Raw genomic sequence first — 27981 nt, forward strand, 5'->3', positions numbered from 1 at the left:
TGAGGCCTCTCCGGCCCGCTGAGTGGTTCCCACCCGCAGGGGCGGGAAGAGTGTGATTGGCACCCAGTCCGGCTGGTGGAGCCGGGAATGTGGGCCGGGCTCGGCTCTGAGCGCGAAACATGGCGGGGCTGGGCGCTGTCGCCGGCTGCAGCTCTGACTACGATTTCTACGAAAACGAGGATGACAACCTCGTGTTCAAGGAGGCTGTGGAGGTGTTCAAGAAGCTGAAGGTGCCATGGGTCTGGGGAGCTACCTAGCCCGGAGGGGCTGGGCAGTGTCTTTACTTGGATTTGGCGGCGCCAAAGTGCCACTGTCGTGGGTCCCGGTGCGCCTCGTTCTCCTACAGTAACGGGCTGTTTGTAACGGGCTGCTTGTGAAGCATCTGTTTTTGTTCTTTGGGGTTCCCCGGGCCTCCACTGTCGCTGTCTCTACTGCAGTGTCTAGTAAGTAATTGGGGCTAATGCTGGGCACAAAACTCCAGATTGTGCTTCCCAGGCACATTGGGCGAAACGCTTGCCACCCTGTGAAGCCAAAGACAGGAGCTCTGCCTCAGATGATAAGGAAACTGGTCATCTGAAGGAAGAAAAATATCCCCCGCTTTCCCGCCACTCTTTCTCAGCCTGCACCTAACTCTAAAGGTCCACCCATCGTTAGGCATAGCTCCTAGTCCTGCTGCCACTGGATGGATCCCACAGGGGCGTGGAAAACACAAGGGGGGGGTGCTTTGGGCTGCCACCTTGTTTGGGATGGGGGAAGGTTGGTACAGAAAGGTGTCCTGTCTAAGTCTGGCAGAAGGGCATTGCCACCCTGCAGTGACTGGCTTCCTAAAGCTTCCTACTTGCCTTTTCTTTGCATAGGGCTTAAAGTGCCCCTTCCTGGAGGGTCTGTATATCTCTGAGCCAAAGACAATCTATGAACTCCTGTGTCAGCCTTCGAAGTATCGGCTGGAGATCCTAGAGTGGATGTGTATACGGTAACACCCTGATTTCGTCGTCCTATTGTGGGATGTCCACAGCACTACCAGACCACCTCAGAAGATGAGTGTGTTTACCCCTAGAGGGTTCTGTAATACATCCAGCCCACTATGATAAACAGTTGGTTACTTAAAAGCACTGGCTAGAGAGCTAGGCTCAAAATGAGGGTGAAGTGGCCCCTAGCAGTGTTGGGTTTGCTCCACCTACCATTTTGTGGAGACATAGGTCTTGAGTGTTTTCTTAACTTGATACATTTGGAGCTGCATCACTGATTGGGACCTGAGAAATACTCCATTTCAGTGTTTTCTTACAAAGGAGTGGAATAAGGTCAGCTGGAATCCTCCTGAGCTGCCTGAGGCCTTGTGGTAGAAGGGATTGTCAGGGACAGGGTACTGGGCTTCCTGCCTGGGTCTAGGCTCACAAGGCAGCCCTTATGCAGCACTAGCTGATGCCAGTGCACCTGAATCAAAGTGTGCCCAGAGGCCAAGGCAAAGCACCAAAATGTCCCACAGAAGTGCTTGCTCCTTGGAACTACCATACCCAAGTTACTCATTCTCCCCATGGTGGGATAGCCCCAGGAGCTGAGCATCTGCCTGCAAGCTGCAGATACTGAAGGCTTTCTCCAGCCTCCCTGGGAAACAGGCTTTGTTCTTATTCAGCATGGACCTTGGCATCCTCTCTGTAATGGCTGTCGTCTGGGTTGTCTGTTGGTATTGGAGACTCTTGAAAAGTCAGACATAGGTTTGCCATCCTCGGCAAGCTTGAGCTCTGAGAGGTGAAAGCCCAGAAAAACAATAGTATCAGATCTCTGTGGGTTAGTAGGTGGCTAGTATGGCTGCAGGGTTTCCTGGCAGGTCTTTTGGCCCAGACCAAGTAGGAATAAGCCCCGGGTAACTGTTATTTACCTCTCTGTACAGCAGGTTCCTACCCAGACATTTGCATTTCAGTATTCACATTCATGTTTCCATGGTAACTTTTCTGAAGTATGCTGTTGGTGGTGAAATTCATAGGCTCTTAAATTAACCATTTTAAGGCGAAACTTAGGTGACAATTTGGCATACATGTAAGCAATGTACTTGGTTGTGTGTGAGTGTAGAGTGCTCCTTTGAGCCTGATTGACTTTGCTATTTCCCTTTAGGGCCTGTCCATCCTTGCTTGACAAGTTCAACCCCCTGAAGAGCATCCCAGTGGAAGTGAAGATCCAAGGTGGGTCTCCTTTATGGGAGTCTGGAATTTGGTGGTAAATTATGAACATGGTCACAGCCTTCTTTACCAAGTTATAAATTACCCATTGGACTGATACTTTCTTCTTTTGAAATTTGTTTTGGTTGGTTGGTTACACAGCTTGAACTCAGAGCCTTGGTGCGTAAGGCTAGTGTTCTTTCCACTTTGAGCCACAGTGCCACTTCTGGTTATCTGGTGGTTAATTGGAGATAAGAGTCTCATGGACTTTCCTGCCCAGGCTGGGTTTGAACCATGATCCTCAGATCTCAGCCTCCTGAGTAGCTAGGATTACAGGTGTGAACCATGAGTGCCCGGCTGATGTTTTCTGAATAGGGTATGCCCTGTGGATTTTTCTAGAGCCTTCGAGAATCAGGGTTTCCTTAGGCATGGCAGGTGGTAGACCTCTTCTCACAGTGACCAACAATGTAGTGGTCAAGCACAGCACTGGGAGTTAAAGACGGTGATACTTGCTGATGCCACAGTGGTTTGTTGCCCTCTCTCAGTCGTGTTGTGTGTATATATGTGGCATTTCTAGAAGTACTCCAGTTGCCCCCTAATGGCATTTGTCTGGTAGCCACTTTTACCCATTTCTTGTCAGCAACTCTCCTTAATCTGGTAAAAAAATGAATGAGTCACTGGGTAAGTTTTTACATTTGTAGAATTTCAAAGGCTGAATTTCCCATGGGCCTGGCTTGTTCCCACCAATGGAGGGGGCATGAACTGGACTCTGGCACCCTGCAACACATACCAGGTGTCTGCAGATTAAGTATCTAGGGACAAGTTGTCCCTGTGATTGAAGTGCAGTATTGTGTCTTAAAGCAGCAGCCTGTGCTCTAACCTGTTATGGATGCCCCTGTGTTTGCTACTGGCAGGACCATCTAAGGCTCTGACAGCTTGCCTGAGGCCTCTAATGCACACATATGCTAACTCTGGCCCTCAGGATGGTCCTGCCTTGCCACAGCCTGTTTCATTTCTAACAAACTGGGAGTGGGGGGGTGAACACCTCAGCCTTGCCTCCCTTCCCTTCCCTTAATGAGTATAAGTAAGTATAAGTAAGAAGGACTAGGGCAGGTAGAGCTCAGGAGAGTTCTTGGCTTCATCAGACATTCAGGGCTGTGTTTCAGATGCTGGTGCCACAGCAGTGCACTGTGCTGCCTGCATGGAACTGTTAGCACGGATCATGTTACATGATGAATGAGGCAGTTGGCCGAAAGTATAGAAGGCTATAAGAGTATACAGAATGAGGAGATAGAAGTGCAGTAAACAGCCAGGTAAGGGCAAGATGGTGCCCAGAGGTTGGAAGAAGAGTGGCCCCATTGAAAGAAATGGCAGGAAGAGAGGAGCAAAGCCTGGCTGATAGTAGGAGTAGTATGAATTATATACAGGGCGCTGGAACAACAACTGCAAAGGGTCTGCAGTGGGCTTGTGTTTGACAGCTTTGAATAAGAGTGAGGAGGCATATGTGCCTGAAATGGAGGACAGAAGGGGTGGAAGATGGTAAGAATGGATGGGTCCACATTGGGTTGGGCCTGGTGGACTATTGGCTTTTACTCCAAGGAAGGCTGTGGTCCTGTGTTTGGTTTATCAGTCTCCCTGAGGCCACCGTGGTGAGAGTAGGAGCACCCTGACTAAGCGAGGGAGATCAGCATTGTGCTTTTGCAGTAACTGTCTCAGTGAGAGATGGGGAGAATGTGGAGATGCAGTGCTGGCTTGATCCTGGATTTCTAGTGAAGGGAAGGCTGGCTGGACTTGTTGGAAAGAAAAGAGGGTCACAGGGACATGAGGTTAAGGGCTATGGGTAGTGCAGTCTTGCTTGAGGGGCATAGTGGATATTTATAGAGTGTTTTCATTGTTCCTGGGTGCTTTCACCTTGGCACGCTTCCTACTTTCTCCAATGGGCTCTCCAAAGCACATGGGTGCAGAGTTCTGTCTGTCCTGCTATGTATGCGTTGTGGTAATGGGTTGGGGGGGGAGAAGAGAGGGAGATGAGCATGGCCTATGAAGGGTGAGGGCATTGCCACAGGCTAAGTGGTGAGCTTAGGGATGGCCTTATACCCAGAGATTACTCAGAGGATTCCCTGGGCACCCTGGAAGATGTGGCTGGATATGATCCTATGCAGGGGCTCAGGCTTCCTGCCTGTAAATATAGCACCGACTTGCCTCTTACGGTTGCCAGTAAGATAATAGAGGAGGAAGACATGAAAGGCCTTTGGGACAGGGACAAACATGAGCTGTGATTCCTTTTGCTTTGCTCTCTTAAGAGAATACACATGGCTCCTTATGGAGGTACCTTGACCTCTACCAGTTCCTCAGGAAGCCACTGTTAGAGAGTCCCATGTATACAGATGCATGGTGGGTAACTCCTTATTTTCAGCCAGGGAAACTGGCACCCAGAAAGTTAGCAGTGACCAAGTGTAGGTCACACAGCAAGAGGTAGCCCAGGCACTAAGATGAGTCTTCTACCTGCCTCTTTGTCTACCTGGTCTTCTGTGCCCAGCGTGGCCTTGTGGGTGCTGAGCTATGGATGTGTGGCAGTCTCAGCACCCTGTGGGCATCTGGCATCCTCTGAATGGGTGTCTATAGTAACAGGATCTTTGTGTTCCAACAGAGATGGTGAAACTAGGCCATGAGCTGATGCTGTGTGCAGCAGATGACCATGAGCTTCTCAGGGTAAGAGAACCATATGCATGCTTTCTTCCCTGAGCTGGTGTGGGGAAAGGAGGGCCTTCTGTGACCAGTGCCTTTAAGGCTCCTCAGACCCAAGAGCTGGCTGGGTGCATAGGAAGTCTGGTTCTCTAGACCTTGATTTGGCAGGCACTGCTAGGAATCCTTTGTGTAGATGAACTCTACCCATGACTTGGAATGGGTGAGGGCAGTATGGGGCATAGAGGTAGATCTGTGGCTCATGACACAGATGCATTCAGTCCTCTCTTGGTGATACCATACTTGCCTGGTACTATGCTAGATACTTTGCATGTGAGTAATGATCATACCCACCCTTGGCAGTGTGTGTCTTAGCCCCTATTTCAAAGGACAATGCCAGCTTACTTGAGGTGGCAGAGACATGTCTTAATCCCATGCCCCTGAGTTCCAAGCTCATACACCTTCTCCTGAATGCCACCCTCCCATCTGAGGGTTTTGTACAGAGGTGCCCCTATCCACCCACTACCATTTGCTGCCCTTAAAATGAATAAATTTGGGGAGCAATTGTTTCTATTTTTGACTATTATGGATAATGTGGAGGTGACATTCTTATGTCTTTTATTACATATATTCTTTTTGATATATATATAGAGAGAGAGAGAGAGAGAAAGAGAGAGAATTAAAGAATTACTGAGTTATATGGTAGCTGTATGTTTTTGTTTTTTTGTTTTTTTTTTGTCATGGGGCTTTTTTTTTTGAAGAGCTACGGAACTGTTTTTCTAACATGGCCGTAGTTGATTGTGCTATTGCATTCGTCCAGTGGGGTGTTTTTGTTGTTCCGTTTTAACTAAATAATCATAATGTTTCAGAGCAAGGTTCTGGCCCAGTTTGAGCAGCAAGGACAGAGCATTCTCATGTACTCCCTAACCCCCACATCTGTACCAGCCCTCACTATCAGCATTTTGTATCCTAGCAAGTCTCATGTTTGTTACAATGAATGAACACACATTGAAACATATAGCAGGTTTTCATTTGGGTTATTGTTTTTCTGTTCTCAAAGTTGCTACATGGTTTGATTTTTTTTTGATAATGTTTTCAACCGTGTTTAGTGCTCACGGTTGCTTATTCGAGCATTTAAAAAAATAATGGCTGCTTTCAAATATTGGTCAGATCATTCTAACATCTGTAAGGTCATCACTGGCATTGTCTTTTCTCATGCAAATGGAGATTTTCATGGTGGCCATGTGTTCTAGGAGGCACTTGACCCAGCAGGTTTAAGGCACAAGGTTCCTACCATGCTCTGAGTCCTGAGCCCCTACACGGGCTTAGAATTTACGGTTGGTTGAAGGCATCAAGGTCAGATTCAGCCATGCATAGGTGGGACTGAACTCAGGCATCCAAAAGCATTTGTGGAATCACTCTGTGCCATCTCTGGTACTTTTTAATTCCTTCTCTGGCATTTTCTACCCTGCGGCCATAAGCCACCCACTTCCATGACCAGGGAAAACAGGACACCAGGGAAAATAGAAAGAAAATAACAAGAGGGTTGGCCCTAGGAAGTTGTTGCTACAGCTGCCTGAGTGGATAGGAGACTCTTTTCCTTCAGAATAACTTACCCTCCTGCTTTTTTGTTGCTATTACCCCCCCCAAAAAACAAAGAAAAAAACTTCCTGCCATTAACACCATATTGCCTGTGGCTAGGGGACTCTCTCCTCCCTGAGCTTTATAGATCTCTTCTGTGCTCCTTGAGGCTGTATCCTGGAGCCCCCTCAGTCTGCCCTAGCACTCCTTTCTGGGGATTCCATCTAGGCTGTGTTCAGGTCAGCAGAGACTGGAGGAAGAAACATGGTGGGCTTACTGCCATGCTGAATGATCTCATTAGATTCTGGTATGCTTCCTTGATCTGACCTGCCTCATGCCTGTGGTTCATCTCTGGGAGGTAGGTCTTTAGTGGGAGAAAAAGATAGCATGTGGTCCCCCCATTTTACCCACAGCCAAAACCCTTCCCTTCTTACACTTCACATAGTTTTTGTTGTAAAATGAACTTAATATAAATGCTACAAATTTTCAAGAATTTTCCAGCAGACTGAGAGAAGGCTTTACTCACTTTCTAAAAAACTGACACACACAAGATAACATTTGCCATCTTCACTCTAGTGTGTGTGTATGTGTGTGTAAGTGTATACATGTACGTAAGTAGGTATACTGGTACTGGTGTTTGAGCTTGGGGCTTCTCATTCTCTTTTTTTTTGCTCAAGGCTGGCATTCTGCCAACTCAGCCAGGTCTCTATTTCATTTCTGGCTTTTTTGTTAATTAGAGATGAGTGTCAAATTTGTCTGCCTAGCAATCCTCAGAGTTCAGCCTCCTGAGTAGGTAGGATTATAGGCATGAGCCATGGTTCCTAGCTCCATCTTGAGCAGGTTTTTGTTTGTTTGTTTGTTTTTTGGTGCCAGTCCTGGTGCTTGAACTCTGCGCTTCTCATTCTCTCTGAGCTTTTGTGTTCAAGGTTAGTACTTTGTCACTTGAGCCACAGCTCCACTTCTGCCTTTTTTTGGTGTTTAATTAGAGATAAAGAGTCTCACTGACTTTCCTGCCTTTGCTGGCTTTGAACCATGACCCTCAGATCTTAGCCACCTGAATAGCTAGGATTATATGTAAATCACTGGCACCATTTTTTTTTTGGTGGTCATGGGGCTTGAACTCTGGGCCTGGGTGCTGTCCCTGAGCTCTTCAGCTCAAGGTGAGCGCTCTACCACTTGAGCCACAGCACCACTTTTTTCCCCTGATGGTTAATTGGAGATAAGAGTCTCAAAAACTTTCCTGCCTGGGCTGGCTATGAATAGCAATCCTCAAAGCTCAGCCTTCTGAGTAGCTAGTATTATAGGCGTGAGCTACCAGTGCCCAGCTTCATCTTGACCATTTTAAAGTATATAGTCCAGTGGTGGTAAACAATTCACCAGTGACGTTAAAAAATTCACCTTGTGATGTCATTGCTACCATCTGTCTCTAGAATTTATCCTCCCAAGCTGAAATTTGGGGTTCAATTTTTAAACCATTTTGAAGTATTCATTGCATTCTTTTAATACCATGCTGTTGTTTAAATAAGAATATTAAGTAATTAGCTTTAGATTTTCTCATTGTTTTTCCCTAAGTTCCTGCTGGGTTTTATATTCCAATGGTCAATGTACTTCCAGTGAGATGTAAACATATTCTCTTTGGAAATATTAATTTCTTGAGATCTTATTTCTTGTTACTTGAATACTATAGCTGTCATATATCTCTGGCTCTAATTCTAGATGCACACTTCTAATTCATGTACCTGTACGTGTGACCTTTGTGAGCAGCAATCTGCATGTATAATATGTGTTTACTTCGAACTGGTTATATACTGCTCAAATCTGTAGATTCAGGTTGCTGAAGTGACTACCAGTTTTTAAAAATCTTTTTAAAAAAGTATACAATGCAGTGGCATTTAGAACATTCACAATATTACACAACTATTGCCTTTAACTAGGTCCAAGATATTTTTATTCCCTTGCCAGGCAGCCCACTGATGTTAGTCACTTCCATTCCTAAAGGGCCCTGATGACTATTCACTTTACTCTCTGTCTCTGTGCCACTAAGACAGAATTCTACACTCCGTGGTCCTGTGTGATTGGCTTCCTATCTGAGCACAGTGTTTTTGAAGTTTGACAATGTGGCAGCAGTGTGTCAGGACTTCATTCCTGATGTAATCCTCATGCCTCTACCTCCTGAGTGCTAGAATTAAAAGTGTGTGCTACCATGCTTGCCTTTAATATATGTTAGCTTAAAAATATGTGTGCACTTCTTTGTCTTGTCTTCTGACAAGGAAAGACAAAGAACAATGATGCCTCAGTTGTAATATGGGGCTGGGGAAGAAATGTACCAATTGGGCCAGGAACATCTTATCGTAGCGGGAAGGCAGATAGTTCTCCAAGGCTTCAGTGGGAGCTGAGAAACTACAGAATCAGCTCTCCTCACCAAAGTTAGGTCCATGTGACCACTGTGAGCACAATGGCTACTGTAGATTGTTACTCTTCATATCTACTTTAACAAGACTTCATAAGGCTGTCTTTGTTGTTGTGATACTATGTTTGACTTCAGAGCTTTGTACTTGCTAGGGAGGCTCTGTATCATTTGAGTCATTCCTCCACCCCATAATGATACTTGAAGTGTGGTGGTATTTGCTTGCTATCCCTGCACATTGGAGGCTGGGGCAGGAAGATGGGCCAATTCAACGCTAGCCTGAGTTCTGCAGTTCAGTCCCTGTCTTACATAAAATAAAACAACAGAAATGAAGAGTCATTATTTGACACTAAGAACATATGCAATAAAAAAAGAGGTGGTCAGTGGTACTTAATTAAAATTAAACACTTGGTGCATCAAAGGACACCTGGCAAGTGAAGGGACGACCCTCAGAATAGAAGAAAAAACTTGTAAAGCATGGGTCTAATAAGAGACGTCTATCCAGAATTTATAAAGAACACAAACTCCATAACCAAGGAACTCAGTCCAAAAATGGGCAAGGATCTGAATAGACACTTCTTCATAGGAAATGAAATAGACACTTCTTCATAGGAAATGTACCCATGATCAGTAAGCTCACGGAAACATGCTTAGCACGTCTGATTATAAGAGCAGTGCAAATCAGAAACACTTCACACACAAGGATTTCTCACATCAACAGGGAAATTAATGAGTGTTGGACAGCATGAGAATGTATTGGATCCCTCACACAGTTCTGGTGAGGAGAAGAGATGGTGTAGACACTGGAAGCCAGTTTGGCAGTTTCTTGAAAGGTTAAACACAGCAAGCATATGGCCTGCCAATTCTACTTCTAGGTATGGACTGAAGAGTATTAAAAATGCATACACATGAAAACTGACACATGAATGTTCATCGATGTGTTGTCATAGTAGCCAAATGTGGAACTACTCTAGGTGTCTCTCAACTGGTGAATAAATGAAGTATTTTTTAATAATGAAGCAGAAATTAGTGGTATATGCTACAACATAGGACACCCTTGAGAATATTTAGAGAAAAGAGTCAGACATAAACATTTACATATATGATCTACATGTAGGGAATTTTCAGAAGAGGCAAATCCACATAGAGCTGAGTGCTTGTAGCTCACATGCATAATCATAGCTACTTAGGAGGCTGAGATCTGTTTTTTTTTTCTTTTTGAGTCCGGTCGTGGGGCCTGAACTCTGGGCGTGGGCACTGTCCCTCAGCTCTTCAGCTCAAGGCTAGCGCTTTACCACTTGAGCCACAGCATCACTTCCAGCTTTTTTCTTTTTGTTTATATGGTGCTGAGGAATTGAACCCAGGGCCTCAGGCATGCAAGGCAAGCGCTCTACCACTGAGCCACCTTCCCAGCCCAAGGAGGCTGAGATCTGGAAGCTTACAGTTTGAAATCAGCCCAGGTATCAAAGTTCACAAGACTCCATCTCCAAAATAACCAGCAGCAACAACAGCGACAAACCAAACCAGGGCTGGAGATAAGATGAAGTGTGGATTAAGTGGTATAGCACCAGCCTAAACCTCAGTACCCCTCCCCCCACAAAAAACTGTTACTTGCTATGTTGGGGATGGGACTGCTAGTGAGTCTGGAGTTTGCTTTTGGGGTGCTAGCCAAAATGTAACTGTTGTGATGACTAGACAACTCTGAATATCCGAACAACCTTGGACCTGTACACATTTTGGTGAATTTCATGATTTGTGAATTATAGCTCAACCGCAGTGTAGCCGAATGAAATGAGAAGATCTGGGAGAGCATCAAGTGAAAAGAAATGGGGTGGTATGGGCTTATGTGTTGAGGGAACTTCCAGTAGGCTGGTTATACTGAACCATCCTGTAGGGGTAGGGCAAGGGTAGATTACACAGGCTTTTGTAGGCCTGGAGGCCCCAGTGGAGGACCAGCAATTTCCATGAAGTATTGCACTGACAGTTATGTATGGTAAGGCTTAGAGGTTGGATGGGGCAGGGGTGGCTGATGAGAGACGTTCACAGGCTGCAGCAATGCCCAGGCACGGGCGGCAGCTGCATGAGCGGTGGTGGTAGTGAAGAAAATGAGGGCATGGCTGGATTCAGTCATGTCCCCTGTATTTGCTGATGGCTATGGTGGGGTAGGAAAAGAGGTGGGTGTCCTGGTGCTCAGCAATGTCTGAGGTTCTATGGATTCATTCTACAGATGTTTCCAGGGTATCTATTGGCTCTGAGCCTTTTCTAGAGAGCAGAGAGGAGACATAGGGGCTTCAGCGAGGTGGTGCACACCAGCCGGGGGCTAGCCCAGAAGGCCTAGGGAGGGCCTTTGAGTCTTACAGGGGCTAAGCCTTGTCTACCCACAAGAGATGTAGAGGGCCAGGCCTGTGGCTTTGGAGAGCCCACAGAGAGACATAGGCCTAGCCTACCCGGGGGAGGCAGCCACAGCCTGACCTCAGCAAGCTGGCATCCATCCCCTTCCTGGACGTTTGCAGTGTGGTGGCTGGAGCCATTTCCCCACTCAGCAAGGGGATGGTATGGGATGGTTACAGTCTCATGCATTCGTCAAAGCCTGCAGGGCTCTGAATGCTAGTCACTCTTGTGTTACTCCCTGGGCGGACTTCTATGTAGATAGTGTATCCCACCTCAACTCCAGTGATGCCCTGCCGTTATGTCCCTTCTATAAGGGGAGACTATTCACAGGAGGGGAGTGAAAAGGTCCCAGAAGCCATTGGCAGGCTGAGGATGTGGTGGTGAAAGCTTCCAGAAGCTTCTGTTCGTGTTGAGTTGATTGCATAGGTGGGAGCAGGCTTTCTGGGAGTGGCAGGCAGTATCCAACAACAGGGAGTTGTACTGTTCCCAGGGTCTCCTCCTCACCAGGGACTGCTTGGTTCTTTCTGCTAAGCCCATGCAGTCAGTATCAGCATTTAGTATCACTGTGTTTGCAGGGTGTTCTAGCAAGTTGCTAGTGATGAGCAGCACCATGTGCCAAGTCAGAAGAGGTAGAGAAGCAAACTGATAGGCCCAGCTTTCTCCTGTTCCCGCCCACTCTGGCTTTCTGGGGGAGGGCGTGGCCTCTTAGATGATAACTTTGGTCCGGAGAGTCAGTGGCTTGCCAGAAGGCAGCATGAGCTCCGGACAAGGAAGCTCCGCAGAAGAACCTCAGCCATTTTCTTCTGAGCAGCAGGTAGGAGATCAGACCTTAGAAGCCTGGGCCTTCCCAAGTATACCTCCACTTCTCTTCTGAAGCAAAGGCCACTTCGAGATGCCTTTATGCTGCTGTTCTGTAGCTTCTACTAGTGCTAGTTGGTCAGCTGATGTACTGAGAACAGTTGTTACCCTGGAGTTGTCCTTGAGGAAAGGGCCACAGGTCCATCCTCGCAGGTGGTGTTCTGCCTTTGCAGGCACCGCTACAACCCCACACTCTCCATTCCATGGCCGGAGCCCTGCAATGGTGGCATTTTCCAGTTTCCAGAGTGTGGTCCCAGGCACTGCAAGCTCCAGGTAGAGGCTAAGCAGGGAGCCTTTTCTAGCATCCGCTCCTGAGTTCTGGGCCCCTTTAAGAGAGTGCTAGATAGGCAGAGATGCGGAACTGACAGCCGCCCCCCCCAGGGGCATCCTGGGAGTAGGGCACCCAAAACAGTTGGCCTAGGCCAGGCTTATGTCTGCGTTGAGCCAGCAAATGTGTCTGAACTTCTCTTCCAGGGATCTGCCTGTGCTCAGAAGCAACTGCATTTCATGGACCAATTGCTGGACATAGTGCAGAGCCTGGATGCCGGGTACTCTAGCAGCTCAAGGTAAAAACTCCAGCGGCCCAGCTGGGAACCCTTGAGGGGTGGTTTTGGTCTTGGATATGGAACTGATGGGAGTCAGGATATACCAGCTGGGGTCTTTGTCCCCCTTGGTGGCAGTAGCCACACATTGGTCCAGGAGCTGAAGGTACAAACTGAGACAAGACCCTTGCTTGGAGGAGTCAGCTGGCTGCTCAGGGACTAGGCAGTGGACAAGAAAGGGATGCTTGCATCCCCAGGATGCTGGGTGGTTGTCTGGGGGTGCTCTGGGTCCTAGAGAAGACATTTGAGGTGTGTTGGAAGATGGCGAGTATTGGGTTGCCCTGCAAGACCAATAGGCTTCTCAGGGAGGCCAAAGCAGGCAGAGGCGGGGAGATTAGCCACGTAGTGCAGTTCTTTCTCCCCCTTCTTTCCCACTTTTTTTGTTGTTGTTGTTGGTCATGGGGCTTGAACTTGGGCCTGAGCGCTGTCCCTCAGCTCTTCAACTCAAGGTGAGTGCTCTACTACTTGAGCCATAGTACCACTTCTGGTTTTCTAGTGGTTTATTGGAGATAAGAATTTTATGGCGCCGGGCACTGGTGGCTCATGCCTATAATCCTAGCTATTCAGGAGGCTGAGATCTGAGGATTGCGGTTCAAAGCCAGCACAGGCAGGAAAGTCTGTGACACTCTTGTCTTCAATTAACCACCAGAAAACCAGAAGTGGTGCTGTGGCTCAAGTGGTAGAGCGCTCGGCTTGAGCTGAAGCACTGAGGGACAGTGCCCAGGCCCAGAGTTTAAGCCCCATGACTGACCAAAAAAAAAAAAAAAAAAGAATTTCACAGCCTTTCCTGCCAGGCTGGCTTTGAACCATGATCCTTAGATCTCAGCCTCCTGAGTAGCTAGGATTATAGGCCTGAGCCACCGGCGCCTGGCTCTTTCCCACTCTTTAGTCTGGTTCCTTTCTGTGTCTTAAGTCTTCCGTACATTGCTGGTGTTCCAGCAAGTGATGGTAAGACTTGGGGCCTGCTTTGCAGCCCAAAGGAGAACCTGGAGGATACCACGGAGAAGAGTGAGGCAATGCTGGAGGAGATGTTCTCCTCCCCAAACCTGCCAGCGCTTCTGAATCCGGACTGTGACCCGTGGCCCATGGACATTCAGCCTGTTCTCGACCAGCAGAATGATGATTGGCAAATGTAGGTGTATGGGAAGAGTCTTTCCCCAGCTCTAACCCTGCTTGGTTCTGTCACCTAAGGGAGTCCCCGGTGGAGTGCACCACTGGGTGGCAGGAGAGAGCTTGAGGCGACTGCCCTCCACACTTGTCTTCCTGCAGGGCCAGCCCCTCTGACAAGTCTGACGAGGAGAAGGTGGCGGAGCTGGCCAGGCAGCTGCAGGAAAGCGCTGCCAAGCTGCAGGCACTGAAGGGAGAGGTGAGGGCACATCAATCATGGGGGCCTGTGGGGCCTGGGGATCAGATCCTGTTTGGTGTCCTGGGTTAAGAGACATCTTTCAAGCTGGGTGCTGGTGGCTCATGCCTGTAATCCTAGCTACTCAGGAGACTGAGATCTTAGGATCGCAGTTCAAAGCCAGCCCAGGCAGGAAAGTCCGTGAAACTCTTATCTCTAATAAACCACCAGAAAACCGGAAGTGGCGCTGTGGCTCATGTGGTAGAGCATTTGCCTTGAGCTGAAGAGCTGAGGGACAGTGCTCAGGCTCAGAGCTCAAGCCCCATGACCAACACACACGCACAAAAGAGACATCTTTCAACATGGGGTGCTGTGAGGCTTCAGTGAGATGGTGCCTTCACAGGCTTGACAGGTATTAGGGAACAGGTTCTTAGTCCACACGAGGGGAGACATGGGAGCAAGGCTCCACACAGGCTGGAATACCAAGCCTCAGCTGGCACGTGTGTACCACGCTCTCCCACCAATGCTTGCCTGGGCTACTCTGGTTCTGGAGGCTGAGGCTCGTGGGGGAGGGTCAGCAGCAGGGTTGAGGCTCCCTACAGCCCCTTGTTTATGAAGACTTTCCTCCTCACCCCACCTTTCTGATGTTTAAGTTGAGGCCAGCCAGCAGGACAGGCTTGAGGTACCATTCTCTCCTTGGTTTTGCAGTGCTTTGAGCAGCAGAAGCCAGGGTCTGCTGTGAGTGTGGCCATTGCCAGCACCCTTGACCAGAAGCTGCGCCTGGTCGTCTCTGACTTCTACCAGCTCATCTTGGCCTTCCTCCAAGTCTACGATGATGAGCTGGGTGAGTGTGGCCAGCACCCTCAGCCTGACCTGCACTCATGTGGACCCATCATCCAAGCTGTGTATCAGAGCCTGATTTCCTGCAACCAGGTAAGAATTCTCTTCGTCTCTCTGCTGCGTCCACAGTAAGACTGATGGGGGCATGAGGGCTGGGGCAAGGAGCTAAAGGGCCTGGTATGGTAGAGCTCTCGAACCTTTGTCAGTTGAGACAATTACTTTTTGTATACTGGGGGGCAGGATGAGAGCTAGTGTGGAGGTGCTTACCAAGAAACCCACCACCAAGGAGGTTTGTGCTTTGTCTGCATTAGGTCCTATTGGACTCAATATGACATCCCGGCCTCCTTTGTCTTCCTATGTACCCTGAGCCCATATTGGTCTCATTTTTTTTAACATTATCCCTAAACATTCCCAGATGCCTCCCGTCTTATGTTACTAAGCAGTGTGCCACTCAGGCAAATAAAGGCTACGGCAGATGAGACAGGAGAAAGCCACCCATGTAGCTGAGCCAACTAAGTGAATACTTCTTGATTTTATTCCCCATCCCAGATCCTCAGACACCAGCCTCAAATGCTAGGGTTAGGCACCATCACTAGAACTGCCATGTGCAGAACTCTGACTTTGCTCCAAGATTCCATAATGTTTATTTGGGGTTCTTAATGGAAAGACTCGGACTTCTTAACATCAGGCCAGACTGTCCATAAGCCAATCCAGCCCCCCTGGGGAAATGGTTAGGCCTCAGTCCTCTGTCTCTCAGAAAGGTCTTTTCTCTTTATTTTTGTGGTACTGGAGTTTGAACTCAGGGCATCAAGCTTTCTAGGCAAGCATTGTACCATTTGAGCCATGCTCCTGGTCTTTGACATGTCCCCTTTTTATTGGAACATTTCTTTTCCTACCCTGACATTTGTTTTGCTCAAGCTGGGATGACTGGCAATGTCTCTGGGGACGAGGTTGCCAGAGTGCCACGATGGTGAGCTGTCACCACTGGGTGAAGGACAACTCTCCAGCTGGGAATTCTGTGTCTTTCTCTTGGCTCCCCATTTGTTGGAGGGCAGAGATTGAAGGTCACATGATCAGCGTGAATTTGGGTGGGAAGCGAGAGACACCATCTTGGTCAGACCGACAGTACCGAGTGCTTACGCATCCCCTCCCCTTCTCTTCTTGTCAGCTGCTGAAAGCAGTCGTGGAGGTCACCGATGCCACTGAGCAAGCTATGGACATAGCGAAGAAGCAGGAGGGTCAGCAGACCAGTTGGGGCAACAGCAGCTCCGTGAAGAGCTTAAGTATGATGCTTGGAGGGTGGGGGAAGCTGTCCCTGTGCATGCTTAGCTAAGTGATTGTTTCATGAGTGGAATCCTCTTTAATGCTCAACCAGCCAACTGGGTACAAGAGAGGACTTTTAGTCCCTTCCTCCCTCCCTCCCTCCCTTCCTGCCTCCCACCCTCCCTCATTCCCTCACTTCCTCCTGCGATTTGTTACCGAGCTTCTTCTACTTGAGCCTAGTGCTCTACCATTTGAGCCACAATTCCACTTCCAGATGTTTGGTGGTTAATTGGAGATAAGAGTCTCACAGATTTTCCTGCCTCAGCTTGCTTTGAACCATGATTCTCAGATCTCAACCTTCTGAATAGCTAAGATCACAGGCATGAGCCACTAGCTCATTTTTTTTTATTACTTAACATTTTTTGCTTAACCTTTTTTAAATTACTGAGTCTGTAGGTTGTTTTCAGTTTTTTAAAGTGACACATAATGCTGTTGTAAAATATAATACTGAAAAACTGGAAACAATCCTGAGCTGTAATATTATGTAATGCTTTGTAAACACAGACATAGTTTATTTGTTTGGCAAGGGACCAGTCATTGTTTCAAGAGTTGGATGCAATGATACAAGGGAATGCGGATTACAAAAGGTTAAAGGAACAAATAGAGGTTAAGAATCAGAGTATGACCTCACCTTACTAAAGGAACAAAATGTAGAAAAACCCTTGAAGGAAATGAGCCAGAATATGAACATTGATTTTTCTCTGGGTTAGAGTCAGAGGTAGTTCATTTTATTTCTTTAGCTGCTTTTGTAGTCTTCAAATACTCTTCAATGAGTGGAATACTTATATTATTTTCTTCTCTGTCTATCAATCTTTTAAAAAAGGATACAGCAAACAAATTTAGACATGGAGTGTTTACTCACATTATGTCCTTAGCACAAAGTTCTAGATGGGCCAGGTTCTTAGGCCCAAGTAATTTCCCTTGTATTTTTCCTTGTAAGAACTAGATTTGGTCCTTTGAACATTGTTACTGTTGGATAGGGGCAAAATTGTATCTGAATTTACATAAAATTTTCCATAAACTTCTTTGTTGTGTGTGCAGATACTGGAGCTTGAACCTAGGAACTCACACTTTTTTTTTGCGTCCTTGCTCATGGTTGGTTCTCTATTTGAGCCATGCCTCCAGTGCTGATTTTCTCCTGTATGGATAGACATTTGTCACAGCACTGTTTAATGTAAATCTCCTCCTTCCCCCACTCTTCTATAATACCATCACCTCCGTTTCCGCATTAAGTATGCATATATGTGTGGTTCTCTGTGTGGTTCTCTATTCTGTTCTGTTGTTGTTCTCTGTCTTCGTACCAGCATGCTATTACAAGCATGGTATTTTAGAAGATTGCAAAATAAATTGCAAAACAAATTCAAAGAAATAGGTGCCTTGTTTGGTCTCTCTGTCCTTCCTTACATCTTTGTCCTCCCTCCCTCCCTTCCCTCTTTCCTCTCCTCATCTCCCCTCCCCTCCCCTCCCATCTCTTCCCTTCCTCTCCCTTCCTCTCATCTTTTTCCTCTCCCTCCCCTCCCTTTTCTTCTTCCCCCTCCCCTCCTCTCCTTCCATCCCCTTCTTCCTGATTAAATCCAGGGCCTTTCACATGCTAAGCAAGTGCTCTCTATCCCTTGACTAAAGCTCCACTTTCAGCTTTTTGCTGGATAATTGGAGATAAGAGTCTCATGGAGTTTCCTGCCTGAGCTGACTTTGAATTGAGATCTTTAGATCTTAGCCTCCTGAGTAGCTAGGATTATAAGCGTGAGCCACAGGCTTCCATTTTCCTCTATAACTTCTGCTATGAAACCAGCTATTTATCATTGAAAATCCTTAAACAGGATGAGTTTCTTTCTTGTTTTCATAATTCTCTTGATCCATAGTTTCAAGCATTGGATTATAATGTGTCTGGAGCTCTTTAGACTTTTTAGATGTGTAGATAATTACTACTTTTTATGATCAATACACAACCAAGGAATTGACAATACTTCCTTCTCTTTCATATCTTGTCTCAGAACCTCAAGGTCAGCCAGAGGTGAGGACTGAGCACCTTCTTACATCTCTTCTGGCATTTTCAAAGCCCTGAGCATGCACATGGCCTTCTAGGTTCCCAGGGCTATGCTAGAGCTTTTCAGAACCCTTATAGACAGTTCATTCCTCAGTCTGTTCCCAAGCTTTTTGGTTATCTATTGTTTGCTCAGACTACTACCCATCATCTCAAGGAGCAGTAATTAAAGCATTTGACTATAACTGATTTTCACTGGTGTGTCCCTAAGTAGTGGCTTTACCTCATAAAGCCTGTCAGCCACTTCCCACTGGAAAGACTTTCTTTGGATGACCTTTCTAGCTCTTGCAGTTGGCCTTCTCATCACTCATGGCTTTGGCACATACCTGCTTCATGTATACCACAGACTGAGGAGGCTCTGCTTATTGATTAAACTATAACAGAATCCTCCAGTCTACAGTTTATTACAGCATTTATCCTAATCATCATTGTCATTGTGGCTCTCACTGCAGTCTATATAATTGCTATTAATAGTTTATTTATGATCCAATACTATCATTCCTATAATAATGATCATTAATACTCCTAACAGTATGTCATCTTGTAGGTGACTAGGATATAATACGACTAGTGGCTGATTTAGCTTTTCAGATAGGCACACTCTGTTAGCTGTGTGGACTGGAACCACACATTGTCTTCCCATGGCCCAGTGGATGTGGAGACTTCAAGAGAGTTAGGGCCCCACTTGGGGCTCCTGACTTAGCTCTGAGTATGTCTTCTTGACTTGCTTTTTTTTTTGCCAGTCATAAATCATCACACATTCTGTCTCTAGGCTTTTTCACTCATGAGTGGAAAAGTGCCCTACCTCACATGAGCCATGCCTCTAGTTCCCTGACTTGCTTTGAGACAAATTCTTAGGCTCTAGACACGCCCAGAGAAAGGGAACAATGCAAAATCCATTCCAAAGGCTACAAGCAATGCCCCTTTACTTTTTTGCTATGCTTTATCTGATAAATGGAGGTATTCAAGCAATGTGACCTCTCTCCTACTTAGGGATAGTCTGCATTTTTAGTCTTTTGTAGCTTTTTTTTTTTCCAGGGCTGAGGACCGAACCCAGGGCCTTGCGCGCGCTGGACCGGCGCCCTTCCGCTGGGCTAAACCCCCAGCCCCTGGTCTGCATTTTTTAAAAAAACTTTTTACAATTAGTATGTATTATTAGTACAAGGGGATTTATTTTTGACCTATCCATATTTGTTTATCGTGTGCCCTGATTAGCTTCCCACTGCTCTCCCTCTCCTTCCTTCTTTCTTCTTAAAACAATTTCAACAAGTTTCATTGTTCTGTGTTGTTGTTGTTTTTTTTATGAGTATGTATGTGTGTCCATCTCTGAGCTTTTTTTACTCAAGGCTTGCACTCTACCACTTGAGTCTCAGCTCCTCTTAAAGTTTTTTGGTGATTCATTGGAGATAAGAGTCTCATATACTTTCCAGGCTGGCTTTGAACCATGATCCTCGGATCTCAGCTTCCTGAGTAACTAGGAACAGTAACTAGTAACAGTTGTGAGGCACTGACACCTAGCTAATTGTTCTGTTTTTGTCTATGTATATCAAGTAATTGGACGTTGGACCATATTCACCTTCCTTCACCCTTTCCATTTACCCTTCCTCCTCCCATTATAACCCTCCCTCCATAAATTCTTGTCATTTATGTTTTAGGTATATGTTGATTGTCCAAAGAAATTTCACTGTGCTGTTTTAAACCTATATCTATCGATCAGACTTACCCCCCTTGATTACTGTTTTGCCCTGCCCCCATTCCTTAGAAATCAAATTCTCAGTGAGTTTTTTTATGCCATGTTGATAAACAGATACTGTATTTCTACATTATGCACCATTTAACAATCTTATGGCAGAATAATACTCCATTGTGTATATATACCACATTTTCAAATCCCTTCACCAGGGCAGTTCCCATAACTTGGCTATTGTGATTAAATAGTGCTGCAGTAAACATGGGTGTACAGGTGCTTCTTGCATCCCCTCAGATACATGTGTAAGAATGAAATCCCTGGATTGGATGGAAATTCCAAGACTAATTTTTTGAAAAATGAGTATATTAATTTCCACAGTGGTTGCACTAGTTTACATTCCCACCAGCAATGTATGAGGGTTTGTATTCCCCCACATTTTCACCAGCATTTGTTGTTGTGTTCTTGATTGATATTCTGACTAGAGGGAGATGGGAATCTCAGTGTTGTTATGATTTACATTTCCTTTATGGCCAGAGATATTGAGTAATTCTTCATGTATTTATTAACCATTTGTATTTTTGAGAAGTGTCTATTGCCCATTTGTTAATTGGGTTGTTGATTTTTGGAGGGAGTTTAGTTTTTCATGTTAATCTTCACATAGGCATAATTTGACTTCTTCCTTTCTTTATTTCTTTTTCTGGCCTTATTGTTCTGGCTAATGTTGAAAATGGCTTATGATGTTGGGGTGTCACATAGTAACAAAAATACCAAGGCAAAGTTTACTTCTAGGGAAGGATGTACCATCAGCCAAAAATCTGGATAGTAAGCAACACAGAGCAAGCAGGCTGCTCCCTTTTTACCCCTAAGTGAGCCAGTCCCTCCCCTCTGCTTGGATTGACTGAGCTCAGGTTCATAATCTTCAAAATGATGTGGCTTAGTAAATAGGATGTAACTAAAACTTTAAGGTGCTTATAACACCATGTCTTAATTAAAGTACAGCAGGAAAAGGATGAAACTAAAATGTAATTAAGGGCCAAGCCGCCTGGCAAAGTAGGAACTTTTCAGAAAAACAATTCTCACAAGATTGTCAGAAAGGAAGTGATCTACTTTGATAGAAAGATGCTTTTTCTCACATTAAGAATGCAAGCACTATATTGAACAAGAGTGGAGAGAGTAGATACTCTATTTCATTATTATGTTATTACGTTCCTTCTTTTTCTTAGTTTCTTCAGAGTTTTTATCATGAAAGGATTTTGGATTTTGTCAGAGGCGTTCTTTGCATTGAGATGATTGTATGATTTTGTCTTTCATTCTCTGTACTTATTGATTTAAATATGTTGAACTATCCTTGCATTCCTGGGATGAAAACAACCTGATCATGGTACGATCTTTTTTGATGTGTTGTTGAATTCAGTATGCATGTATTTTATTGAAAATGTTTGTGTCTATTCATGGAAGAGTCAAAATATAAAAGCAAAGGGGGGCAGAGCAACCATGTCAGTGCTGAGAATGGGCCACCAACACAGAGGCAATGCAGATAAATAACTGTGGAAGGCAGGAGTGAATGGGAGTGTTTTACTGGTGTCACAGGTAGGAAAGCCACAGTGATAGGACAGCCCTTGGAGGAGTGGAGGTGTCTGCCTGGTGGAACTAATCAGTTAACTACTGGGGTCCCACAGCCTAGTGGCTGCCCTGGCGACAAAGCAGTTGAAGCATATCTGTAGTGAGAAACAACTGCATAGCTGGGAACTCCCAGTGAGACCCTAGCCCATTGTTTTGTGAGATGATAGGAATGAATAAGGAATCAGATTCCTGATATGGCTGCCCAGGTAAGGTCCACCTCTTGATGGTGCCTATGGTTGAGGCTAATCCTTGTTCTGCTCATCCCATCCACAGCAAAGACTGCCTGTCATCTTGCCCTGCCTTCCACAGAACATCTTGAAACCCCTACCTATGAGAAACCCCACCAGAAAGAGGGCACTGGCCACCAAAGAAGCACTTAGGCTGTTGGCTTTACCCAGATTCTAGTTCTCAACTCCAGAGCTCTCCAGAGAGAGAGGGAGAGAGGGGGAGGGGGGAGAGAGAATGCCAGCCTACATCATGAAAAGACGTAGATGTGCAGGAAATCTGGCCTGAGAACTTTAAACATACTCAGCATAACATCCCAAAAGGCCTGGACCACTGAGGACCTAGCATTGAGGTGGAACAGGAGGTCGTAAATGTCATAAGAATAGAAAAGAGAAAAATGAGCACAGACTGAGTTCTATGCAGGCAGTTTCCAGATAGTTAACAGTCTTCAGAGCATAAAAGAAAAGGAAAGCACTGGAGATGCATCTCTATGTACCAGGTCCAGAGCTGATGGAGGCCACCATAGGCAGACACTGGGGCCAAAGGTTTAAGAGGGAAAGCCAGTGGGTGGGTGTTTTGGGGAGTGGCCCCAAGAGCTTGATGGTAGTGTTTTGTGAGTGCTCAGGGTCAAGCCCCCAGGTTCTGGATCCTACTCACCAAGCCCCCCCCCTCCCCCGCAGGCAGGAAAGTGTGGACTGCTCGGTTGGTAACTCACAATGGTGCAGATGCAAATGAAAGGAAGAGGAGGCTAAGGTTAGGGAACAGCCATCTGCAGAGATGTGAGTTACATAGGAAGGAGAAGCTGTTAAAAAAAAAAAAGGAATGCCCAAGGAAAAACAACTCTGGAGTTGAGAACAGCAAGTAAAGTCCCTCATTGGCACCCAGTAGTCATTGTCTGAAGTGGGTGCCTCAGGAGGAGTGTAGCTACAGACTTTAGTGGCCCCTCTTCCAAGAGCTGAGCAGCTGGAGTAACACATCGGCCTCCAGGATGAGGTGGGCTTCAGAGGAGTGCTGTTCAGCTAAGGCCTTAAGTGTGTTCCTTGTCATTTCATATGTCATGTGCACATAGCTTGTCTGATTAAAATAGAACATGCCCTGGCCCCTGGCTAGGTGCTGCCTCTCCTGTACTGCCTTAACAGCTCCCCAGCTCAGCATTCCTGGATCAAGAGTGGGAGTTTTGGATCCAGGCTTCAAGCCCCCCTCAGGACCAGGCTTCTGTGTCATCTGGTCCTGTAGGACTGGAGGGGAATCTGTGGTGGGCACAGGGTTGTGATGGGAAAGCAGGATGTGGCCTGGCAGTGGGGACTGCTTATCTCTGCCTCCTTCAGGCCCGAATGCATTAGACTTAACTTTGTTCTTTTTTTTTTTTACTTTCCTTTGTAGTCAGCAAAATGGATGAACTAACTCAGAAATACAAAGTCTTCAATGATATCCTGTACAAAGGCACAGGATAGGCTGGGAACAGAACCCTGAAGCCATCACAGGAGAAGTGGGAATGATCCCATTTGCTTCTCCCCTTAACCTGCAGGAAAAAGGAGTCTCAGGCTCTTAATAAACTGCCTTAAACCTACTGTTTGCTTCTGCCATTCTGTGTTACTCTGCTTTCCTCTGGTCAGGGCTATTCAGCTTTCTTTCTTCCTGTCCCCACATGTCCCCATCCACAGCAAGCTTGAATGCAGCCAGCTATATTGCTAGTGGGCCTGAGGCCCTGCCCCTCTCCCTGTTACTTCCATTCCTTGCAGTGGCCTGCTTGAACTGGGCCATACCTAGACCTGGAGGTCTCCATGACACTCTGACATGCCCCCTTTCTTGCTACCCATGCCATCTTCTCCCGTTGGCTGGCTTACACTCTTATAGGAGCCCCTCCCTGCCCCCAGGATGTCTGTAGTGCTCCTAGCCATGCCCCTGAGAGCCAGCACGTTGGCTCTCCCCTCCCCATGGTGCCACACTGGGGAATTCTTGTGGGGTTTTTTGTTGTTGTTGTTTTGGGTGATGGGACCTAGGCACTGTCTGTGAGCTCTTTACTCAAAGCTAGCATTCTACCACTTTGACCCACAGTACCACTTCTGGTTTTCCAGTGGTTAATTTCGAGATAAGAGTCTCACGGACTTGCCTGCTGGGGCTGGCTTTGAACTGCAATCCTCAGATCTCAGCTGCCTGAGTAGCAAAGATTATAGGCATGAGCCACTGGCACCTGGCAACACTGGGGGAATTCTTGATGTGGCCTGACTTGTTGTCCAGGAAACCGGTCTCTGGGCTTTCCAAGATGACCCAGTATCTCTGAGTAGTGTGCGTGTCACTGCCACCTCCCTCCCTTCACCAACGAGAACAGGCACAACTGGTGAGCCCATTGTGGCACCCATAGCTGCCTTGCCCCGCCCTGCCCTTGTCCGTTCATTTTGCTCCCCCCCCAATTCCTCTGGAACCTAGAGGCAGGAAAGCACCAGGGGGCTAGGTGCCAGGCCCTTACTGCCTAGGTAATCCCTTACACCACTGCTGGGGAAGGTTGAAGGCCAGGCAGGCTTGTGCTCTCCACTGTCCAAGGGAACCAACTACTTGATGGGCCACAGTGCTCAGAATGGCCTGCAGCATGCAGGAGAAGCATCTTGATTGCCCTTGAAGTTCCCCCCCCCTCCCTCCACCACATGTAGCACAGGTCTAGATCCTTGGGATGCCAGATTCTGGAGATGACACACTTCCTGGACCAGAGATGGCCTCACCACCCTCCCATGTGGACAGTATTCCTTGCCTGGAGCCAGGTAGGGTAGAAAAAACTTCAGGAACTTGGGATCAGAGGGGCCTCTAGCTGTCCCTTTACATTGCTCAGCCATAGCCCACAAGGCTTGCTGGGTCAAGCCTCATAACCTTCCTTTGGCCCAATGGAATGTTGTATCTATCTGCTTAGCCTCTTTGCCTTGGCTGGCAGCCTCCTCTAAATGCTGTTAGACATCATCTCTACACCTTTGACACAGATGCCATCTCCCTGTCCTTGTGAAAGGTGAACCGTCAAGGAGGGAGAACTATAGCAAGTGTCCACATTGTGCCTATCCCAGAGGCCATCCCTGCTCACTGGGGTAACACCTAGGTCTCGTCCTTCAAGAACTTTCTTCCTATAGGCTGTATGTTTCCCTCGTTTGTAATTACTAGAATATATTAGAATATTCTTAGCACAGGATCACAATAGCTAGGTGCATACAACCACATAAAATGATGCTTATCAAAATGAACTCCAAGAAATGGAAATGAGGTTTTTTTTAGCGTACTGTTGGCAGTTACTTCTTTTTTTCCCCTTTGGTTTATTCCCTGTTGTTACTGCTTTGATTTCTGTATCCTTGGTCTTGTATATAAGTTTATCTGATTTGGGGAAGGGAAGGGGAATCACAGAAACAGTGGTTCACAGGGTGAACCAATGCAACAGTGATACTCATTAGAAACGAACTTGGGGGGTGGGCAGGGAAGTGGCTGAAAATAAGGGAGGGTAACACTGTTCACAGGGAACTGTACTCATTGCCTTGCTTATGTGACTGTAAGTCCTGTGTACATCACCTGTACAATCAAAATTTTTTTTAAATCTTCCTTTCCCTAGGCTGAGCATAGCATGGGCCTCTGTTGTTCCTAAGGTGACATCAGCCTTACCAGGGACAGCCTGGTCCCCAGGGATGGCAGAAACCACGGCCTGGAGAAAGGGGCGTGTTGCCTTTATGCTTCAGTATAGAGCTAGGCACCAAATCTGGGTCAGCAGGCCCTCTAGCCACAGACTAGCCCTCAGGAAACTCAGGAAGGGCTAGATCAGAGCCTTCCACCATGTTCTGGCTTCCTGCTGCCTGTGAGGACATGTTCCTCCAGCCCGTGACAGTGCTGATCCCTCATCAAGCCTGCGTGCGGCAAGAGACTACTTCCCAGTCTGTAAACACAGGGTGTGTGTCGTAGTGGCTGTGAGCTCAAGAGGGGGCGGCCAGCAAGCCGGCAGCACAGGTCCTGCAGCCTCAGGGCTCCTGGTTGCCCAACAGCAGGCTGGGGGCGGACCATGGCTACTTATTAAAGGCTGCCTGGAGCAGCCTGTGCTGAGACAGGTGCCTAGCAGCCCAGGAAGCCAGCCAGTGCCCGCCCCAGGTAAGCCAGCGTGGTGGGGTTGCTGAGGACAGCTGCCGGGAACCCGGAGGCAGGCAGAGGGCAGTTTGGGGCAACCTTGTTTGCGAGGGAGAAGGTTGGGGAGACGGGCCTTTATGCAGGCTTTCTCCGGTGCCTGCTTCTCAACACTGTCCCAATTGGAAAACCCAGAGTGTTTCCTCACTGGGGCTTCTTAGCCAGTGTCCCATGAAGTTGTGCCCCCGTTCCATTCTTGGGCTGCCTCTCTGTATCCCTGATGGGGACTATGACTAGATGTGGGCTTATCAGCAAAAAAGCAGAGTGGGCACGGAAGGCCTTCCTTTAGCTACTCCTTAGGTAGGCAGGATGGGACTGGCGAGGCAGACTTGAGGGATGGAAAGGAGAGGGTGTTAGGTGTTTGGAGGGCTCCATCCTAGGGGGTAGAAGTAACAGGTCCTGACCACTGGCCTCCAGCCTGTGGAGTCTCCCTGTGGAGTGTCCCTGGATACGGGCCTTGGAAGCTACTCCCAGAACTAAAGTTCACACGAGATGAGTTGGGGGTTGGCAGGAAGTAAGACCTACAGAGGTCAGAGCTTTGGCCAGTGAGGAAACAGCCATGCTTAGCTGAGCCTGCATAGTCCATTTATTTTTTCTTCTTTTCTTGTTTTGTTGGTCATGGGGCCTGGGTGCTGTCCCTCAGCTCTTCAGCTCAAGGCTAGAGCTCTACCACTTGAGCCACAGCACCACTTCCAACTTTTTCTGCTTATGTGGTGCTGAGAAATCAAACCCAGGGCCTCATGCATGCAAGGCAAACACTCTACCATTGAGCCACATTCCCAGCTCTCTAGTTTTCTTTTGAATAGATGTAAATTTTGCTTACTTTCCAGGCGAGTAGATTACAAAGCTCATAACTAAATTCTCATTCAACTCACCTGCACATAGAAAGCAATGCTCCGAATAGCACACAGAAAGCTAATTCCCCATATATCTCACCTACTCTAGGCAAAAAAGGAAGGTTCTGAGCACATGGTAATGGGAGAAGTTTGGTTATTCCCATTTCTTTTTAAAATTGTTCTTACAAAGGTGATGTACAGAGGGGTTACAGGTATATAAGCCAGGGAATGAGTACATCCCTTTCTGGACAATGTCGCCCCTTCCGTCATATTCCCATTTCTTTAGCCATCGAGTTTATGCCTCTTGTTCTGGCAGCCTTAGGCCCTGCTGTTGCTGTGAGAGAACATCACCATGTCGGAGCCACCCCGGGCTGAGACCTTCATCTTTCTGGACCTGGAAGCCACTGGGCTCCCCAATGTGGATCCTGAGATCGCTGAGTTATCTCTCTTTGCTGTCCACCGCTCTTCCCTGGAGAACCCAGAGCGGGATGACTCTGGTACCCCCATGCTGCCCCGGGTCCTGGATAAGCTCACACTATGCATGTGCCCAGAGCGCCCCTTCACTGCCAAGGCCAGTGAGATTACTGGTTTGAGCAGTGAAGGTCTGGCACAGTGCCGGAAGGCTTGTTTCGATGATGCTGTAGTGAGGACACTGCAGGCCTTCCTGAGCCGCCAGGAGGGCCCCATCTGCCTGGTGGCCCACAATGGCTTTGATTACGACTTCCCTTTGCTGTGCACGGAGCTGCAACGCCTGGGTGCTCACCTGCCCCAGGACACTGTCTGCCTGGACACGCTACCAGCACTGCGGGGCCTGGACCGCGCCCACAGCCATGGCACCCGGGCTCAAGGCCATAAGAGCTACAGCTTGAGCAACCTCTTCCACCGCTATTTCCATGCTCAGCCGAGTGCGGCCCACTCAGCGGAGGGCGATGTGCATACCCTGCTCCTGATCTTCCTGCACCGTGCTGCTGAACTGCTAGCCTGGGCAGATGAGCAGGCCCGCAGCTGGGCCCACATTGAGCCCATGTATGTGCTGCCCGATGGCCCGAGCTTTGAGGCCTAAGTGCAAGCTTGCCTGTGCAGTCATGCTGAGGCTGGGAGCTGGTGCCGACCAGAACCTTGCTTCTCGTCCCCAGCACACAGCATGCATTCCCCAGCCCTAACCTCACTGGCCGTGGAGCCCTAGCGCCTTCTCTCAGCAGATGGCTGCTTCAAGGCTTTTCCATTCTTCC

General features: G+C 47.4%; 2 protein-coding genes across 3 annotated transcripts; both read left to right on the plus strand.

The window, feature by feature from the left end:
* The first annotated feature begins 93 nt into the window (after positions 1–93).
* On the plus strand, positions 94–23337 carry Haus7 (HAUS augmin-like complex, subunit 7). Its single transcript, XM_013035325.1, has 10 exons — positions 94–230; positions 858–973; positions 2113–2180; positions 4807–4868; positions 12553–12644; positions 13654–13812; positions 13950–14046; positions 14731–14955; positions 16031–16145; positions 23151–23337. Exons 1-10 carry the CDS (start codon positions 120–122, stop codon positions 23219–23221), a joined length of 1116 nt encoding a protein of 371 aa, XP_012890779.1. The 5' UTR covers positions 94–119; the 3' UTR covers positions 23222–23337.
* On the plus strand, positions 16057–27981 carry Trex2 (three prime repair exonuclease 2). Of its 2 annotated transcripts, none has more exons than XM_013035326.1 (2): positions 16057–16145; positions 27066–27981. In XM_013035326.1, exon 2 carries the CDS (start codon positions 27102–27104, stop codon positions 27810–27812), a length of 711 nt encoding a protein of 236 aa, XP_012890780.1. In that variant the 5' UTR covers positions 16057–16145; positions 27066–27101; the 3' UTR covers positions 27813–27981. The 2 variants fall into 2 exon arrangements, with proteins under 2 accessions (XP_012890780.1, XP_012890781.1); XM_013035327.1 differs by lacking the exon at positions 16057–16145 and adding an exon at positions 25854–25880.

This window comes from Dipodomys ordii, unplaced genomic scaffold, assembly GCF_000151885.1.
Source record: "Dipodomys ordii isolate 6190 unplaced genomic scaffold, Dord_2.0 Scaffold209, whole genome shotgun sequence".
NCBI lineage: Eukaryota > Metazoa > Chordata > Mammalia > Rodentia > Heteromyidae > Dipodomys > Dipodomys ordii.

Coding starts and splice junctions, on each gene's coding strand:
- Haus7 (XM_013035325.1), top strand. CDS start 120: ATGGCGGGGCTGGGCGCTGTCGCCGGCTGCAGCTCTGACTACGATTTC. Junction 13,813..13,949: donor CAGAATGATGATTGGCAAAT/GTAGGTGTATGG, acceptor GTCTTCCTGCAG/GGCCAGCCCCTCTGACAAGT. Junction 14,956..16,030: donor GCCTGATTTCCTGCAACCAG/GTAAGAATTCTC, acceptor TCTTCTTGTCAG/CTGCTGAAAGCAGTCGTGGA.
- Trex2 (XM_013035326.1), top strand. CDS start 27,102: ATGTCGGAGCCACCCCGGGCTGAGACCTTCATCTTTCTGGACCTGGAA.